This window comes from Oncorhynchus mykiss, chromosome 25, assembly GCF_057628025.1.
Source record: "Oncorhynchus mykiss isolate SJ-2025 chromosome 25, ASM5762802v1, whole genome shotgun sequence".
In the NCBI taxonomy this organism is placed as follows: Eukaryota; Metazoa; Chordata; class Actinopteri; order Salmoniformes; family Salmonidae; genus Oncorhynchus; species Oncorhynchus mykiss.
This window is the reverse complement of record NC_143046.1, coordinates 28,108,903-28,129,051: the sequence shown is the minus strand read 5'-3', so window position 1 is coordinate 28,129,051 and position 20,149 is coordinate 28,108,903. Positions and strand designations below refer to the sequence as shown.

General features: G+C 46.4%; 1 protein-coding gene across 2 annotated transcripts in view; it reads right to left on the bottom strand.

The window, feature by feature from the left end:
- Nucleotides 1-20,149, bottom strand: part of LOC110504904 (amyloid beta precursor protein binding family B member 2) — a 62,854-nt gene that overhangs the window by 41,613 nt on the left and 1,092 nt on the right. For both annotated transcript variants that reach the window (XM_090219566.1, XM_090219567.1), the window contains exons 2-8: nt 13,846-15,119; nt 12,767-12,948; nt 12,185-12,322; nt 11,865-11,950; nt 11,478-11,535; nt 4,853-4,999; nt 4,633-4,760 (exon numbers count right to left, since the gene is read on the bottom strand). In XM_090219566.1, the coding sequence (XP_090075692.1) occupies nt 4,633-4,760; nt 4,853-4,999; nt 11,478-11,535; nt 11,865-11,950; nt 12,185-12,322; nt 12,767-12,948; nt 13,846-15,094 (1,988 nt within the window). In that variant the 5' untranslated portion in view covers nt 15,095-15,119. The remainder of the gene's footprint in view (nt 1-4,632; nt 4,761-4,852; nt 5,000-11,477; nt 11,536-11,864; nt 11,951-12,184; nt 12,323-12,766; nt 12,949-13,845; nt 15,120-20,149) is intronic.

Below are 20,149 nucleotides of genomic sequence, written 5' to 3'. Positions count from 1 at the left end.
GGAGGGAGAGATACAATAGACTAGGGGAAGAAGAGAGATGGAGGGAGAGATACAATGGATGTGGGGAAGAAGAGAGATGGAGGGAGAGACAGACAGGCAAAGGTAGAGATGTAGAGAGGAAGGAGAGACATAGGAGAGTGGTGACAGTGTGAGGCTGCCAGGGCCGACACTCACATCCCTCCTCTACTACACGCTTTTCCCATTACCTAGAGGCAGCCTCTGGAAGTTTGATAACCCAGAGGGAGAGTGGAGGGGCGAAAGAGAGGGTGTAGAGAGACCGGGTGAACATATAAGGTAAGCGAGCGAGAGAGAGAGAGAAAGGATAGAGAGTGAGAGAGAGAAGGGAGAGAGAGAGAGAAAGGAGGGAGAGAGACAGAGAGAGAAAGGTGGGAGAGAGAGAGAGAAAGGGGGGAGAGAGAGAGAAAAACGAGGGACGGAGAGTGAGAGAGAAAGGAGGGAGAGAGAGAAAGGAGGGACGGAGAGTGAGAGAGAAAGGGGGAGAAAGAGAGAAATGAGGGAGAGAGAGAGAGAGAGAGAGAAAGGAGGGGGAGAGAGAAAAGGGAGAGAAATGAGGGAGAGAGCTAGAGAAAGGCGGGATGGAGAGAGAAAGGAGGGAGAGAGAGAGAGAAAGGAGGGAGAGAGAGAGAGAAAGGAGGGAGAGAGAGAGAGAGGAGGGAGAGAGAGAGAGAGAGAGAAAGGTGGGAGGGAGAGAGAAAAGAGGGAGAGAGAGAAAAAAGAGGGAGAGAGAGAGAAAAAGGAGGGAGGGAGAGAGAGAAAGGTGTGACAGAGAGAGAGAAAGGAGGGAGAGAGAGAGAGAAAAATGAGGGAGAGAGAGAAAAAGGAGGAAGAGCAAGAGAGAGAGAAAGGAGGGAGAGAGAGAGAGAAAAAGGAGGGAGAAAGAGAGAATGGAGGGAGAGAGCTAGAGAAAGGCGGGAGGGAGAGAGAAAGGAGGGAGAGAGAGAGAGAGAAAGGAGGGAGAGAGAGAGAGAGAAAGGAGGGAGAGAGAGAGAGAAAGAGAGAGAGAAAGGTGGGAGGGAGAGAGAAAGGAGGGAGAGAGAGAGAAAAAAGAGGGAGAGAGAGAGAAAGGTGGGAGATAGATAGAGAAAGGAGGGAGAGAGAGAGAGGGATAGAGAGAGAGAGAAAGGGGGAGAGAGAGAGAGAGAGAAATGAGGGAGGGAGAGAGAGAGAGATAGAGAGAGAGAGAGAGAGAGAGAGAGAGAGAGAGAGAGAAAGGCGGGAGGAAGCGAGAAAGAAGGGAGAGAGAGAGAAAGGAGAGCGAGAGAAAAATGAGGGAGAGAGAGAAAGCAGGGAGAGAGAGAGAGAGAAAGAATGGAGGAAGAGAGATGAGCATTGTCCCATTGTATTGAGACAGATAAACACAGAAGAACACAGAGGAAGACAACGAAGAGCGTGGAAAAGGAGAAAAGACAGGTGAGAAAAGCTAGCATGTAGAGAGATAAGTCCCACGGAACACAACTGCACATTCTACACATGACAAATGTCCAGCAAATGCAACAGCGTCAATCCAAAGAATCAATACATACCGTACCACAACTGCTTCTTTATAAAACAACCAGACATTCATAGCCACAGGAACCCACTGTACCAGACCCAAAACCTTTCAACATATCATAGCCCTTGAACATATCTCTGGAGGGTCAAAATGTGCACACTCCTACAGAACTGTACCTTAGACAAGACTCTGAGCCCTGGGGTGTGAATATCATTGAAGGAACCGGCTTTCTCAGCCCAACCACCATTACCAAGTACGCCTGAGTCAGCGACATTATCAGCTCAATATGGAGAGGCTAAGACCATGTCACACCGTAGAATGATAGAGAGGTCCCCATCTCCCCAATGTGGATAAACCAACCAATACATGTTGGTGGAAACACTCTGTCCTTGTACAGTTTTTCATTCTATTTAAAACATACCATCGGAGTAACTACTACAAGTGTAATATAGCTGAAATAGAGGTGACCGTATTACACAATAGCAACATAGAGACAATATTTATCTCAATGCTCTCCAGATACTCCCATAATCCCCGGCTTTACAGGATATTCAGTAGCATTGCAGGGGGCACACTGCCTGTCCATCAGGACATCTACAGCACCTGTAGAACAGCCTGACTTCTTCGGGCATGGAACAATTGCTCTATTGGTATCAAGGGACCTAACGTGTGCCAGATATTCAGTATATTAATTAGGTGTGCTACTAGGTGTAATACGGCTGTATTAAAGGATATTCACTAAGTGTGCTACCAGGTGTAATACATCTGTAATATGTTACTAGGTGTAATATGGCTGTAATACAGAATATTCACTAGGTGTTCTACTAGGTGAAATATGACTAGAATATTCACCAGGTGTGCTACTAGGTGCAATACAGCTGTAATACAGGATATTCACTAGGTGTGCTACTAGGTGTAATACGGCTGTAATATGCTACTAGGTGTAATACAGCTGTAGTAAAGGATATTCTCTAGGTGTACTACTAGGTGTAATACGGCTGTAATATGCTACTAGGGGTAATACGGCTGTAATACAGCATATTCACTAGGAGTGCTACTAGGTGTAATACGGCTGTAATATGCTACTAGGTGTAATACGGCTGTAATAAAGGATATTCTCTAGGTGTGCTACTAGGTGTAATACGGCTGTAATACAGGATATTCACAAGGTGTGCTACTAGGTGTAATACGGCTGTAATATGCTACTAGGGGTAATACGGCTGTAATACAGCATATTCACTAGGAGTGCTACTAGGTGTAATACGGCTGTAATATGCTACTAGGTGCAATATGGCTGTAATGCAGGTTATTCACTAGGTGTGCTACTAGGTGTAATACGGCTGTAATACAGTATATTCATTAGGTGTGCTACTAGGTGTAATACGCTGTAATACAGTATATTCACTAGGTGTGCAAGCAGGTGTAATACAGCTGCAAAGAGGACATTCACTAGATGTGCTACTAGGTGTAATACGGCTGTGATAAAGGATATTCGCTAGGTGTGGTACTAGGTGTAATATGGCTGTAATAAAGGATATTCACTAAAAGTGCTACTAGGTGTAATATGGCAGTAATAAAGGATATTCACTAGGTGTGGTACTAGGTGTAATATGGCTGTAATAAAGCATATTCACTAAGCGTGCTACTAGGTGTAGTATGGCTGTAATAAAGGATATTCACTAAGTGTGCTACTAGGTGCAATACAGCTGTAATACAGGATGTTCACTAGGTGTGGTACTAGGTGTAATACGGCTGTAATAAAGGATATTCGCTAGGTGTGGTACTAGGTGTAATACGGCTGTAATAAAGGACATTCACTAGATGTGCTACTAGGTGTAATAAGGCTGTGATAAAGGATATTCGCTAGGTGTGGTACTAGGTGTAATACGGCTGTAATAAAGGATATTCACTAGGTGTGGTACTAGGTGTAATACGGCTGTAATAAAGGACATTCACTAGATGTGCTACTAGGTGTAATAAGGCTGTGATAAAGGATATTCGCTAGGTGTGGTACTAGGTGTAATACGGCTGTAATAAAGGATATTCGCTAGGTGTGGTACTAGGTGTAATACGGCTGTAATAAAGGACATTCACTAGATGTGCTACTAGGTGTAATAAGGCTGTGATAAAGGATATTCGCTAGGTGTCCCAGTAAGTGGAATACGGCTGTAATAAAGGATATTCACTGAGTGTGGTACTAGGTGTAATATGGTAGTAATACAGTATATTCACTAGGTGTGCTACTAGGTGTAATATGGCTATAATGCAGGATATTCACTAGGTGTGCTACTAGGTGTAATATGGTAGTAATACAGTATATTCACTAGGTGTGCTACTAGGTGTAATATGGCTATAATGCAGGATATTCACTAGGTGTGCTACTAGGTGTAATATGGTAGTAATACAGTATATTCACTAGGTGTGCAACTAGGTGTAATACAGCTGTAATGCAGGTTATTCACTAGGTGTGCTACTAGGTGTAATATGGCTATAATGCAGGATATTCACTAGGTGTGCTACTAGGTGTAATACGCTGTAATACAGTATATTCACTAGGTGTGCAACTAGGTGTAATAAAGCTGCAAAGAGGACATTCACTAGATGTGCAACTAGGTGTAATACGTCTGTAATAAAGGATATTCACTAGGTGTGGTACTAGGTGTAATACGGCTGTAATAAAGGATATTCACTAAGCGTGCTACTAGGTGTAATACGCCTGTAATAAAGGATATTTGCTAGGTGTAATACGGCTGTAATAAAGGATATTCACTAAGCGTGCTACTAGGTGTAATACGGCCGTAATAAAGGATATTCACTAAGTGTGCTACTAGGTGTAATACGGCTGTAATAAAGGATATTCACTAAGTGTGCTACTAGGTGTAATACGGCTGTAATAAAGGATATTCACTAAGCGTGCTACTAGGTGTAATACACCTGTAATAAAGGATATTCACTAAGCGTGCTACTAGGTGTAATACGCCTGTAATAAAGGATATTCACTAAGCGTGCTACTAGGTGTAATACGCCTGTAATAAAGGATATTCGCTAGGTGTTCTACTAGGTGTAATACGGCTGTAATACGGGAGTATGACATGACCCCCCCTTCCCGTCCTCCTCACCTGTCGTGGTCTCGGCCAACGCCCCACACACGTATACTGCTGATTGGCTGAGAGTGGAGCAGGCTGTGGTCGTCAGGGTCAACCAGGGTCAGATCACGGTCCTGCAGCACCAGCAGCATGTCCTTACCCTGATGGGACGATCAATATGTCAATATATCAGTCAATGCGCGCACACGGGCACACGCGCACACACACGCACGCACACACACAGTGTCCTCACCTCTCCCCAGACCCCAGCGGAGTCTTGTATGTCCCTCCTACAGTAGGACAGTTGTCTGATACAGTGATGGACTGCCACACTGCTCCTTCCCTCTGTCAGATCTCTCTCTGCCATCTCCACCCAGCCCAGAGAACGCACCGGGAATGACTACAACACACATATATTAATTCATATTAATTTAAAATAATATATACAGACTCTTACCCAGCAGCCCCCCCAACACACACACACACTGATTAATAAACACACTTGCACTCATTAGTAGGGGTAATAATAAGACGGTCCGTTAAGTGTATCTGTAGATCTCTGGTAAAATGTGTAATGGGAATACTTTTTAACAGTGGTAGGCTATACTTCAGCAGATAGCATGGGTGTGCGCTCAAGGGGTGAAAGTAAGGTGGTATAGTGGGGGTACGCAGTACCGGTAAAACATGAGCCCATCACAATAATTAAAACAAAACACTTTTTTTTATCATTACCGCATGTCAGAGACATGAAAAATGAGCGAATGGACTTGAAAACTTGTGGTGTAGCCTACGCTCTGAACTGCCATGTGGCTAGATGAAAACATCTACATTATGTCAAGCCGACACCGAGACTCACACGGACAGCAGTGGCCGACACCGAGACTGACACAGACAGCAGTGGCCGACACCGAGACTCACACGGACAGCAGTGGCCGACACCGAGACTGACACAAACAGCAGTGGCCGACACCGAGACTCACACAGACAGCAGTGGCCGACACTGAGACTGACACAGACAGCAGTGGCCGACAACGAGACTGACAGAGACAGCAGTGGCCGACACCGAGACTCACACAGACAGCAGTGGCCGACACCGAGACTCACACAGACAGCAGTGGCCGACACCGAGACTCACACAGACAGCAGTGGCCGACATCGAGACTCACACAGACAGCAGTGGTCGACACCGAGACTCACGCAGACAGCAGTGGTTGACACCAAGACTCACAGGGACAGCAGTGGTCGACGTCAAGACTCACAGGGACAGCAGTGGTCGACATCAAGACTCACAGGGACAGCAGTGGTCGACATCAAGACTCACAGGGACAGCAGTGGTCGACACCAAGACTCACAGGGACAGCAGTGGTCGACATCAAGACTCACACGGACAGCAGTGGTCGACACCAAGACTCACAGGGACAGCAGTGGTCGACATCAAGACTCACACGGACAGCAGTGGTCGACACCAAGACTCACAGGGACAGCAGTGGTCGACACCAAGACTCACAGGGACAGCAGTGGTCGACACCAAGACTCACACGGACAGCAGTGGTCGACATCAAGACTCACAGGGACAGCAGTGGTTGACATCAAGACTCACAGGGACAGCAGTGGTCGACATCAAGACTCACACGGACAGCAGTGGTCGACACCAAGACTCACAGGGACAGCAGTGGTCGACACCAAGACTCACAGGGACAGCAGTGGTCGACACCAAGACTCACACGGACAGCAGTGGTCGACATCAAGACTCACAGGGACAGCAGTGGTTGACATAAAGACTCACAGGGACAGCAGTGGTCGACACCAAGACTCACAGGGACAGCAGTGGTCGACACCAAGACTCACACGGACAGCAGTGGTCGACATCAAGACTCACAGGGACAGCAGTGGTTGACATCAAGACTCACAGGGACAGCAGTGGTCGACATCAAGACTCACAGGGACAGCAGTGGTTGACATCAAGACTCACAGGGACAGCAGTGGTTGACATCAAGACTCACAGGGACAGCAGTGGTCGACACCAAGACTCACAGGGACAGCAGTGGTCGACATCAAGACTCACACGGACAGCAGTGGTCGACACCAAGACTCACACGGACAGCAGTGGTCGACACCAAGACTCACAGGGACAGCAGTGGTCGACATCAAGACTAACAGGGACAGCAGTGGTCGACATCAAGACTCACAGGGACAGCAGTGGTCGACACCAAGACTCACAGGGACAGCAGTGGTCGACATCAAGACTAACAGGGACAGCAGTGGTCGACATCAAGACTCACACGGACAGCAGTGGTCGACACCAAGACTCACAGGGACAGCAGTGGTCGACGTCAAGACTCACAGGGACAGCAGTGGTCGACATCAAGACACACACGGACAGCAGTGGTCGTCATCAAGACTCACGCGGACAGCAGTGGTCGACACCAAGACTCACAGGGACAGCAGTGGTCGACACCAAGACTCACAGGGACAGCAGTGGTCGACACCAAGACTCACACGGACAGCAGTGGTCGACGTCAAGACTCACAGGGACAGCAGTGGTCGACATCAAGACTAACAGGGACAACAGTGGTCGACATCAAGACTCACAGGGACAGCAGTGGTCGACACCAAGACTCACAGGGACAGCAGTGGTCGACACCAAGACTCACAGGGACAGCAGTGGTCGACACCAAGACTCACACGGACAGCAGTGGTCGACATCAAGACTCACAGGGACAGCAGTGGTTGACATCAAGACTCACAGGGACAGCAGTGGTCGACACCAAGACTCACAGGGACAGCAGTGGTCGACATCAAGACTCACACGGACAGCAGTGGTCGACATCAAGACTCACAGGGACAGCAGTGGTCGACATCAAGACTCACACAGACTTTCTTACTTTCTTAAAACTGCATTGTTGGTTAAGGGCTTGTAAGTAAGCATTTCACTGTAAGGTCATTTGACAAATACAATTTGATTTGATGTGAAATTCTATGATTCGGACCATACATTTTTCTGTGCATGTGCACATATAGGAGGTCCTGTACAGGGAAGAAATTCATTCTACTTTCACCCTGGCCCAGTACCCAGTACCCCCCCACCTCACACACACACATGCAGATTAATAAACACTAATACAAAAAACATACAAATACACACACACTCATACGCACACACATACACACACTCCCACACACTCACACAAAGGCCCAGGGGATTTGCAGTGTCAAAGTAGCAGAGAGCCAACAGAGTATAGTGTGAGAGAGACTATGATGTATTTTGACAGTTTATAAAATATAAAGGCTGTGGTTCACTGCATCCCAGGGCTTTGACAGAAAGAGAGAGAGAGAGACAGAGAGAGATAGAGAGAGAGAGAGCGCGACAGAGAGAGAGCCCAGAGCCAGCCCTCACTCTACCCCACCACAATGTATTCTTCTTCTCTTTAGGGACAGACCCCAGGCTTTTGTTCTCACACACACATGGACAAATGCACAAAGACTGACACACACACAGATGTGTGCGAACACACAGAAATGAAAGCAAGCAAGCATGCACACACGCACTCATGCACACACGCGGATATGGACAGACACACATGAACACTTTATCCGTTAATGTGTGAAACGTTCAACAGCAATTCTACATCTGAATGGTTCCAGGTACATTAGGCCTTACTGTTTTCTCTCTAAACCTTTCCTCTCCTCCTCCTTTCTTCTTCTCCCTCTCTTTACCTACTGGTCATTCTCACTCAGAGACTGTGTCAACATCAACAACAACAACAACAACAAACTATGACACTATTTTATATTTACAGTTTATATTAGCTTTTTTTTCGATTTTTCTCAAAATTCAGTGTAGTTTCACTTATTTTTCCCACTTGATTTAGTATTTTTTTTATCCTTTTCTAGTTTGATAGAAACCTTTCTATTTCGTTTTTATATCATTTAATTTCAGTTTTAGTTTCAGTTTTAGTACTAGGGACAGGAAGGAGCCTATATATGGGAGGCCAGTACCCATGTGTGTTGTAGGTTATATTTCCTGTTAGCTAGTGATAGTTAGTGATGACTATGGAATCCCAGAAACAGCACTAGATCTGTGGAGGATGTCAGATTGTCTTGGACATAAAACATATATAGAAATCCAGGAAGGGTCCTCTTCAGACAGACAACTCTCCCAACAAAACACGGGTAGGCGGGCAAGCCTGAAAATCAAACTCTTTCAGTAGCCTGTAAGGAGACATACAGTGTAAGAACATTACCATTCCAAACCAAAGATCTCAGGCAAAACCTTCGCTGTGGTTTTAGTGAAGGTAGATGTACAATCTAGCAAAATGCACTCATAAAAAGAACCTCCGCATTCTCCATCTTGCTAGCGAGCAAGCTACAACCTTGTGTCCAGTGGGGATGTTTACACTAGGGCGGGTATGGACAATTTTGATGGGGGCCAGAAAAAATCTGAACTCATCATGAGGGGCAGTAGCGGCTCGTAGGTCTGCTTCGTACCCGCATCCATACCCACACATGCAGTCAGAGCCCACCTAAAAAATCTAGAACATGTTAGCTGACATTGACTAACTGGGTTACTGTCAGTGACTGACATAAGACAAAAACTGCTGATTCAAAACCACATTACTATTCTAACTCCCAACAGTAATTTGAGACCCCGACTGAGTTCCAGCAAAAAAGTATCCGTTGTCCTACAGAAGGGGCGGGACGGGCCTACAGAAGGGGCGGGCCTACAGAAGGGGCGGGACGGGCCTACAGAAGGGGCGGGGCGGGCCTACAAAAGGGGCGGGGTGGGCCTACAGAAGGGGCGGGGCGGGCCTACAGAAGGGGCAGGGCGGGCCTACAGAAGGTGCGGGCCTACAGAAGGGGCGGGGCGGGCCTACAGAAGGGGCGAGGAGGGCCTACATAAGGGGCAGGGTGGGTCTACAGAAGGGGCGGGCCTACAGAAGGGGCGGGCCGCCAGTTGCCCATCCCTGTGCTTTTTAAATTTGTAACATTTTTTAAACCCCATCCCTGTGCTAGGGAAACAAGAGGATAAGGCAATGCTTTCACCAGATAAGGCAGTGAGTGACCAACTCCTCCTCTCTGTCCCAACTGATGCAGGTACTTGTACAGATGTGTATGCTGAAACATTGGTACATTGTAGGAGGCAACCCATGTGTCTACAGACTAGGTAGTTAGAGATAGTGATGCACAAGCTAGAACTATTTGAAACATCGCCATCTCTGGGCAGCATTTACCTGCTTTTGCCCTCCAAAACATTAACATAATTTATGATGGTTTTTATTTTATTTTAGCTAGTTTCGGAGTCAAAGATTATAGTGTCAGTATAGTTTTCATTTTTGTTAATTATTTTATTTCAGTTTCTTAAATAGATTTTTCAAAATTCGTTTTTGTTTTAGTTTCAGTTTACTATAATAACCTTGCCATGACATGACCACCTCTGTTGGGGAGCATGTGCATACACCATCTATCCAGCAGGGGGAACACTGTGTTAACTAACCTCCAGACGAGCTTCAATGCCATACAACTCTTCTTCCGTGGCCTCCAACTGCTCTTAAATGCAAGTAAAACTAAATGCATGTTCTTCAACCGATCGCTACCAGCACCTGCCCGCCCGTCCAGCATCACTACTCTGGACGGTTCTGACTTAGAACATGTGGACAGCTACAAATACTTAGGTGTCTGGTTAGACTGTAAACTCTCCTTCCAGATTCACATTAAGCATCTCTAATCCAAAATTAAATCTAGAATCAGCTTCCTATTTCGCAACAAAGCATCCTTCACTCATGCTGCCAAACATACCCTCGTAAAACTGACTATCCTACCAATCCTTGACTTTGGCGATGTCATTTACAAAATAGCCTCCAACACTCTACTCAGCAAATTGGATACAGTCTATCACAGTGCCATCCGTTTTGGCACCAAAGCCCCATTTACTAACCACCACTGCGACCTATATGCTCTGGTTGGCTGGCCCTCGCTTCATATTCGTCGCCAAACCCACTGGCTCCAGATCATCTATAAGTCCTTGCTAGGTAAAGCCCCACCTCAGCTCACTGGTCACCATAGCAACACCCACCCGTAGCACACGCTCCAGCAGGTATAATTCACCGGTCATCCCCAAAGCCAACTCTTCCTTTGGCCGCCTTTCCTTCCAGTTCTCTAATGCCAATGACTAGAACGAATTGCAAAAATCACTGAAGCTGGAGACTCATATTTCCCTCACTAACTTTAAGCACCAGCTGTCAGAGTAGCTCACAGATCACTGCACCTGTACATAGCCCATCTGTAAATAGCCCATCCAACTACCTCATCCCCATACTGTTATTTTTTGTTGTTGCTCCTTTGCACCCCAGAATCTCTACTTGCACATTCATCTTCTGCACATCTATCACTCCAGTCTCTATCACTCCAGTGTTTAATTGCTAAATTGTAATTATTTCGCCACTATGACCTATTTATTGCCTTACTCCCCTTATCTTACCTCATTTGCACACACTGTATATAGACTTTTTTCTATTGTGTATGTTTTGTTTATTCCATGTGTAACTCTGTGTTGTTGTTTGTGTCGCACTGCTTTTCTTTATCTTGGCCAGGTCGCAGTTGTAAATGAGAACTTGTTCTCAACTGGCCTACCTGGTTAAATAAAGGTGAAATAAATAAAAGGGGAACTTAAACGTGCCATTTAGTAACTAGGCACAGGGCAGTAGTTCATTAAACTACCACTAGGTGGTACTGCTACAGAGAAAGAGATAAATTCAAAGGGCAGCACATTACGTCATTCCATCCCTCCTCCCTTTCCTCTGGATAGGTGACAGCCTGGTTAGCATTCCATTGTTTTCCTTTATCCAACCTTGTAAAATCAGTGATTACGAAGGTCTCACCTGTCCCTCTGGGTCGATGTAGGCACTGTTGAGGTCCACTGTCTCTAACTGGGCAGGGCTACAGACGGAGAGATAACCATGAGCAAAGACATTCAAGTGTGTGTGTATGATTGAATAATAATGACAAATGGTCAGGAGAAATGTGACGAATGTGCTAAACAGAAATCCAGGCTATGCTGAATGTCTGGCAAGCAATGTTGTCGAATACTGGGAAAGGGAAAGGCGGGTCTACCTAGTTAGTTGCACAACTGAATGCATTCAACCGAAATGTGTCTTCCGCATTTAACCCAGCCCCTAGGTGGTGAGAGGCTGCCTTAATCGACTGTCTGTGTGTTTTATGGTGTGGGTGTGTGCGTGCGAGTGTGCGTTTGTGTGTGTGCGTCTTACTGCAGTCTCAGTGAGGCGTAACGAAGAGTAGCTCCTTCAAAAGCTTTCAGGCTGGGGTCAGGATACACGGGGTAGTCCTTCAGCTCCTAGAGAGAGAGAGAGAGAGAGAGAGAGAGAGAGAGAGAGAGGGGGGGGGATAGAAAGAGAGAAAGAGAGAGAGGGGATGGAAAGAGAAAGAGAGAGGGGATAGAGAGAAAGAGAGAGAGAGAGATAGTAATATCTTATTCATATTTGATATATTGAATTTTGAAGGTACACACGTGATTTTTAGTTGTTTCTGAGCCTGTGTACATGGTGCCGTTAGCAGTGTGTAGTCTTACACTGCAAGTGTAGCTGGTGTTGTCAAAGCCTCTGTCAGGCAGAGGGAGATCAGAGGGAGAGGAGGAGGAGGAGGGAGAGGAGCCAGAGGGAGAGGGCACAGGCTCCAATGAACTGTCTGATACCAAACTGCTAGGTCGCTGCAGAAAGAGGTAGAAAGTGGAAGGAAGAGAGAGAGTGAGTGAGTGAGTGAGTGAGTGAGTGAGTGAGTGAGTGAGTGAGTGAGTGAGTGAGTGAGTGAGTGAGTGAGTGAGAGAGAGAGAGAGAGAGAGAGAGAGAGAGAGAGAGAGAGAGAGCCATATGTCATTTTCAGAGGAACTCTAGTGACAGGATTCAGTGTACATAGTGTGTGTGTGTGTGTGTGTTTGGCAGCGTTTAGACAGGCCGCCCATTTCTGATATTTTTTCCACTAATTGGTCTTTTGACCAATCACATTCAATTTTCTCACATCAGATATTTTTCAGAGCTGATCTGATTGGTCAAAAGACCAATTCATGAAAAAAAAGACCAGAGTTGGACTGCCTGTCTAAACACAGCCTTTGAGAGTGTGTATGTATACATTGTGTGTGTGTGTCAGGCCTCACCTCGCTGGGCGGTCTCAGTGTGACTGTGTCGCCCTGCTGTGAGCCAGGGTGTGGGTCAAGGGGTGTCGTGGCGACAGGGCGGTCGTACTGGGTGGTGCCAGTGGGGACATGCCAGAAATAGACCTCTGATTGGTCTGTGACCTCACGCCAGCCTGGGGGAAGGTCCCCCTCACCCCACACATCTGATGTACCACACAACAACACACATTAACTACACACAGATCACATACACACAAACACTGACATAAACACACACTCATCTGCATACACAGATATATGTGTATATGCATGCAGAGAGACTGACTTAGATACCCACACAAATACACACACACATACTAAAGTGCACACTTACACAACTCAGACACTCAGACACACAGACAGTGGTCTAGGTCAATTCTGAGATGGAAATCCTGTTCTGTTGTCATAGCAACCCTTGGGCTCATCCCCTGAAGTAGCTCTCAGAGGACACAGGCCTCTCTGTCTCCCCTCTATTTGTTTTCTCTCTATCTTCCTCTCCTCACTTTCACTTTCTGCTCGCTTTCTCTCCCCTTCGACCCCATCTCTCTCCCTCTCGTCCTCCACTGCCTGCAGAGTACGGTGGCTCACAGGGGTCATTAAGGATTCAACAGTTTCGCTGCAGTCACCGTCATCAAGGAGAGACTTGGTACATTTCCAACCAAGGCTGAGTGTTCTAAAATAATTCCAACAGAAAACAAGAGAGAGAGAGAGAGAGAGAGAGAGAGAGAGAGAGAGAGAGAGAGAGAGAGACATACCTACAGACAATACTATATGACCAGAGTGCTCTGTGGTTGTAGGTCAGAAGTAGTATACTATAGGGAATAAGGTGTTATTTAAGACAGTATATCTCCCACCAGACTGACCGACCGACCGACAGACAGACAGACAGACAGACAGGCAGGCAGACACAAAGTATATCTCCCACCAGACAGACAGACCAACAGACAGACAGACAACCAGCCAGTCACTCAGACAAACAAACAGACAGACAGATAGACAGCCAACCACCCAGGCAAACAGACAGACAGCCAGCCAGAAGGTATATCATATAATTCTCTCACCTATCTCCTGTGGGGTCTGAGGGGAGGGGCTCTCCTGGGACAGGGTGGTCCAGCTAGAGTCCTCATCCTCCAGGGGAGACTCCACCTTTGTCCTCAGACTACCCAGCTTAGGAGCTCCTTTCTCTGGGTCCAGGTTGAAGGATGCAGGGGGGGTCTGGAGCAGGAGAGGGGTGCTCTCCTCCCCTCTGGGCTGCTTAGGGGGTGCAGAGGGGGGGCGGTGGAGGTACGGGTTCTCATTGCTGGGGTGCAGCTCCACCTTGATCACTCTGGGCGGGGGGGCCTGGGCACTCCGGGAGGGTTTGGGGGGCGTCTCAACCCTGGGTGGATGATCCTGGGTCTGGTTTAAGGCCTCCTTTCTGCCCTGGGGAGGGGGAAAACTCTGAATCTTGTTCTCCTGGGCCCAGTTGAGGTTGTTTTGGGGAGAGATGAGGGGAGATTGCGCCCCCTGTAGCAAAGGCTGATTAGCAGTTGGAGAGGCACCCTCTTCCTTTATGTAATCCTCCTGTTTTGGGGTCTGTTTCTCCTCCTCAGGTCTCTCTCTCTCTTTATCCGGGCTGACCTGATCTTTCTCAGGGCAGGAGTGCTTCTCATCCTCTTCCCCCTCTTCCTCTTCTTCCTTGTTGGGACGTTCTTCTTCCTTATTTTCTACACTAGGAGGGTCCACTTCCTTCTCATGGAACTCCAGAAAACTCTTGGTCCTCCGACAGAATGGAGGTGGGGCCTGGGAGTTGTCTTTCTCCCCCTCCAGCCAATCAGAGCTGTATATGGGGGTTATGATATCATCCTGCCCTTTGAACTCTGTGTTGGTCTTACTCTGCTCCTGTTGCTGGGTCTCGGCCTTCCTCTGCAGGTTGGCACCATTCTTCGCCAGCTTGGGGTTGGTGGAGAAGAATGAGGAAGAGGAGGAGGAGTAAAGAGAAGAGGACGAAGAGGACTTGGTGGGGAGGCGCTTGCCACCGGTGGGGGGCTGGTTTTGGGCGGGAGGGGCGAGGGTGTCGCTCAGGCCCATGGCGCTACACACGCTGGTCATGGCGTATCTATGGCGGCTCTTGGGTAAAGTGGCAGAACTCCCCGTTTCCATGGCAGTAGGGGACTCCTTTATAACATCACAACCCAATAGTTGGTTGTAGGAGGAGCGCAGGCTGAGGGAGGTGGGAGGGGCGGCAGGGGGACCGCTGCGATTGGCCAGGCCGACAGAGGAAGGGGAGGAGCCACTGCGAGAGAGAGGGGGGGTGTGGACGGACATCATGACTGACGAGGGGTCAAGAGGTCAACTGGAGAGGGATAGAAAAGAGGAGAAAGGGCTCACTAAGAGTACAACAAAACACACACACACACACACACCAGCTCCATGCTCTCATAGGAATTCAACATCTGATACTGATGACGGCGCCCATTATCCACCACAGTGCTTGAAGGAAACTTGGCCTGAGTCAGGTCTTCTCCATATGTGATGAGTTAGAAGGATTACAGGACTGGGTTGGAGGTATGAGGTAGAAACACAAGACAAGTCAGCATACAGATGTAGGATCTTAATTTGAGCCAGTTTGCTGCAACAGGAAATGTGAATTATTATGTGGATTATAATTAATGGACATTTTTATAGGGGTTGATACATTTTTTGTAAGGGAAAAATCAAGTCTGACATTTCAAATTCAAAACTTTCAGAAGACATATTAAACTTCAAATACACTATACGTTGAAATTTCCTGCAACAGGGTGATCAAATGAATATCCCACATCTGTATGACTAAGGCAGTCTAAATGAGAAGCACACATGAATAAAGATACTCCGTACGGCTCTATAAAGTCCTACAGACCATCAGGCCCACAGCCACTCCTCTGGCATTGATCTGTTGCCATGGCACTCACACAAAATGAAAAGCCTCAACTATTCAACATTCTGACAACCCATCGACCAATAGCGGAGGGTTTTATTGACGCACTCCGTGGTGTGTTTTATAACTGTGTCCCAACACAGTAACGCCCTCTCTCTCCCTTTTTGTTTCTCACATCTGGTGAATATGTCACAGTTTAAAACAAGGTGCCAAACCTATAACATTTTCTTGACATGCTTGGCAATCATGAGGCTTAGCGCTGTCAATGTATTCATCCACAACCGATACACCATGCCAAGGCTAGAGACAGGCTGTTGGAAGGATTTACGATGCTAGGCTGATGCTGACAAGCTGCAGAGCAGATCCTACTCTCTAGCTGACCCTTTTATGTCCCTGGTGATCAGCTTTGTGCTGTCAGCTGGACCCAGCCAGAGAAAGAGGGAGAGAGGGAGTGCAGTGTATCATTGTAAATTCAGATGTAATCAGGAAGAGGCGGGGCTTTGAGTTTAGGGCTCAGTGGTTGGTTATTTATCATACTCTGTTCTTCAATTCAATCATGCTCCAACAAATGAACACACACACAGACACTTGCACGCACACACACACACACACACATGTAAGCACGCACACACGCACACACAGGTAAACAAAGACAAACGCAAGCTTCTTTCATGGTAAGATGGAAAACACGGGACACAGCAGATTTGAAAACAAGACAAGCCCTTGGAAAAAACAAGAGACTACATTTTAGGACAAAATATCTCCACACAATGCACTTTTTCATGAGGGTCCCTCGTCCTTCTCTGGGTGGTGTTGTTGTGTCAGAGAACACGCAGGCACTAACCTGTAGAGCTTCTGGAACTCTCCATCTCACTCTCAAATATGACACAAAAATAATGTCAACCAGGTCAATCAGACTACACATACAATATACTAAAATGGTACCAGATACTTAACACAAAACATCTCTCATAAGGACACTTTGTCTCTCTGTACAAAATGACATTAGACCTTCTGCTACTGATTTCAGGACTGTTTTTTTTTTTTTTACATTTCTCTCACATAGTAGTTTCCCTGGCCTGGGAAAACACCAAAACGGAGGATGCATTTGATGCAGTTGATGATCCAGTTGATAAATGCCTGCTTTCTTTGCAGAAATCTCAGGGCTGGAGAGAGCGCTGTTAGATCCAGACTGAGATAGTGTGTTTTTCCTCTGACTCTGCAAGCCTCAGTTAGCAAAAGGGCATGAGACAAATACAGGAGAGATAGATATAAGAGACCGAGTGAGATGGGACAATGACACAGCAGTTTTCAGCAGGGACATTGAGTTCACACCATCATGCTCATCATGCTCATCATGCTCATCATGCTCATCACGCTCAGCTGTTGTCTTACGACACACGTATCATTATGTTCACATCACTTTAGGTCATTCATGAGACTTTACCAAACATGGTACCATGACCCATATTACAGGACGTCACCGAGCAGTGTCGTCATTTACAGCAGAGAAACGTCTAGAAGACTGTTCCCTGGCCACAGATTCATCTTCGACTTAGTCCCGAACTAAAAAGCTATTTCAATGGAGATTCTCAACTGAGCATGCTTTTTAGTCCGGGATTGGGGTTAATCTGTGTTCCAGAAACCAGCCCTCAGAGTTACTGCAGGAATAAGGAGTTGACGTTGAAAGAATAATCATAGACTCCTGTAGATAACATACGGTCCGGCATGAGATACAGCCTTCTACATACCGTAGGTGGGACAGGTGTCAGGGAATAATCATAGACTCCTGTAGATAACATACGGTCAGGCATGAGATACAGCCTTCTACATACCGTAGGTGGGACAGGTGTCAGGGAATAATCATAGACTCCTGTAGATAACATACGGTCAGGCATGAGATACAGCCTTCTACATACCGTAGGTGGGACAGGTGTCAGGGAATAATCATAGACTCCTGTAGATAACATACGGTCAGGCATGAGATACAGCCTTCTACATACCGTAGGTGGGACAGGTGTCAGGGAATAATCTTAGACTCCTGTAGATAACATACGGTCAGGCATGAGATACAGCCTTCTACATACCGTAGGTGGGACAGGTGTCAGGGAATAATCATAGACTCCTGTAGATAACATACAGTCAGGCATGAGATACAGCCTTCTACATACCGTAGGTGGGACAGGTGTCAGAGAATAATCATAGACTCCTGTAGATAACATACGGTCAGGCATGAGATACAGCCTTCTACATACCGTAGGTGGGACAGGTGTCAGGGAATAATCATAGACTCCTGTAGATAACATACGGTCAGGCATGAGATACAGCCTTCTACATACTGTAGGTGGGACAGGTGTCAGGGAATAATCTTAGACTCCTGTAGATAACATACGGTCAGGCATGAGATACAGCCTTCTACATACCGTAGGTGGGACAGGTGTCAGGGAATAATCATAGACTCCTGTAGATAACATACGGTCCGGCATGAGATACAGCCTTCTACATACCGTAGGTGGGACAGGTGTCAGGGAATAATCATAGACTCCTGTAGATAACATACGGTCCGGCATGAGATACAGCCTTCTACATACCGTAGGTGGGACAGGTGTCAGGGAATAATCTTAGACTCCTGTAGATAACATACAGTCAGGCATGAGATACAGCCTTCTACATACCGTAGGTGGGACAGGTGTCAGGGAATAATCTTAGACTCCTGTAGATAACATACAGTCAGGCATGAGATACAGCCTTCTACATACCGTAAGTGGGACAGGTGTCAGAGAATAATCATAGACTCCTGTAGATAACATACGGTCCGGCATGAGATACAGCCTTCTACATACCGTAGGTGGGACAGGTGTCAGAGAATAATCATAGACTCCTGTAGATAACATACGGTCCGGCATGAGATACAGCCTTCTACATACCGTAGGTGGGACAGGTGTCAGGGAATAATCATAGACTCCTGTAGATAACATACGGTCAGGCATGAGATACAGCCTTCTACATACCGTAGGTGGGACAGGTGTCAGGGAATAATCTTAGACTCCTGTAGATAACATACGGTCAGGCATGAGATACAGCCTTCTACATACCGTAGGTGGGACAGGTGTCAGAGAATAATCATAGACTCCTGTAGATAACATACGGTCAGGCATGAGATACAGCCTTCTACATACCGTAGGTGGGACAGGTGTCAGAGAATAATCATAGACTCCTGTAGATAACATACGGTCCGGCATGAGATACAGCCTTCTACATACCGTAGGTGGGACAGGTGTCAGAGCAGCACTCACAACAAAAGCAGGTTTGAAGTTAGTTCCAAAGGCGAGAAATGTTCCCTCTAATTGTTTGTGGCACTGAGCAAATTTTAGGTCTTGCGAGCGGAAACTTGAACGTTGTGAGAATTTTGTGCAACTTCTGCCGCACGTTTACAGTAAACACTGAGGCTGTACCCGTACAGTTTTAGACAGTGGCCAATATGCTATTGTGGCTATTTAGCATAATGTAGGCCTACCAACAAAACCAATGGAGCAAATCCCATAACATTTTCACATGGAAATAGCTTTTGATTTCTATGATATAGCCTATAGTTACATATATGTGGTGTTCAATGCAGACCTGCATTGCATGAGACTTTTAAAAAAGTTTTTACCTGATGAACAGTTCTCTGCTGCCAATGACTGGAACGAATTGCAAAAATCCCTGAAGCTGGAGACATATCTTCCTCACAAACTACAAGCATCAGCTGTCAGAGCAGCTTACCGATCACTGCACCCGTACACAGCCCATCTGTAAATAGCCCACCCAGCTACCTCATCCCCATATTGTTATTTTTCTTTCACTTTTGCACTCCAGTATCTCTACTTGCACATCATCATCTGCACATCTATCACTCCAGTGTTAATGCTCAATTGTAATTATTTCGCCACTATGGCCTATTTATTGCCTTACCTCCCTAATCTTACTACATTCGCACACATTGAATATAGATTTTTGTTTTTAAATGAAGGGCTTGACATTAATTCATGTTTTCTTTACTTGGTCTGTAACACCATGGGCCAAATAGGTGACTGTACATTGCATTGTATTGTGTTGTATAATGCAAGAAACCACTTTAAAAAATAAAAGTAATTATTATTGCCATACAGAGAATTAGAACTACCCCTCTCTCTATTGGCTTATTTGCATATTCAAGCCTGTCTCCAAATACAACACCGCCCCTTTAATTATGACATTAGCTTTTTATCTGACTGACTTTTTAAAGATATCTTAAAATGTAGCCTACACGTTTGTGACCTATACTTATCTATAACTGGGCAAATAACTAGCAAAGAATATCAACAAATGTGCACACACGCGGCTCTGAGATCTGATCTGAAAATCGCATTCACTCGCGGGAAAGGCCGCTTGCGGGCTACCAGCGCCAATAGAATTATACTTCGTTGTGCTCTGGCTTTGCCTAC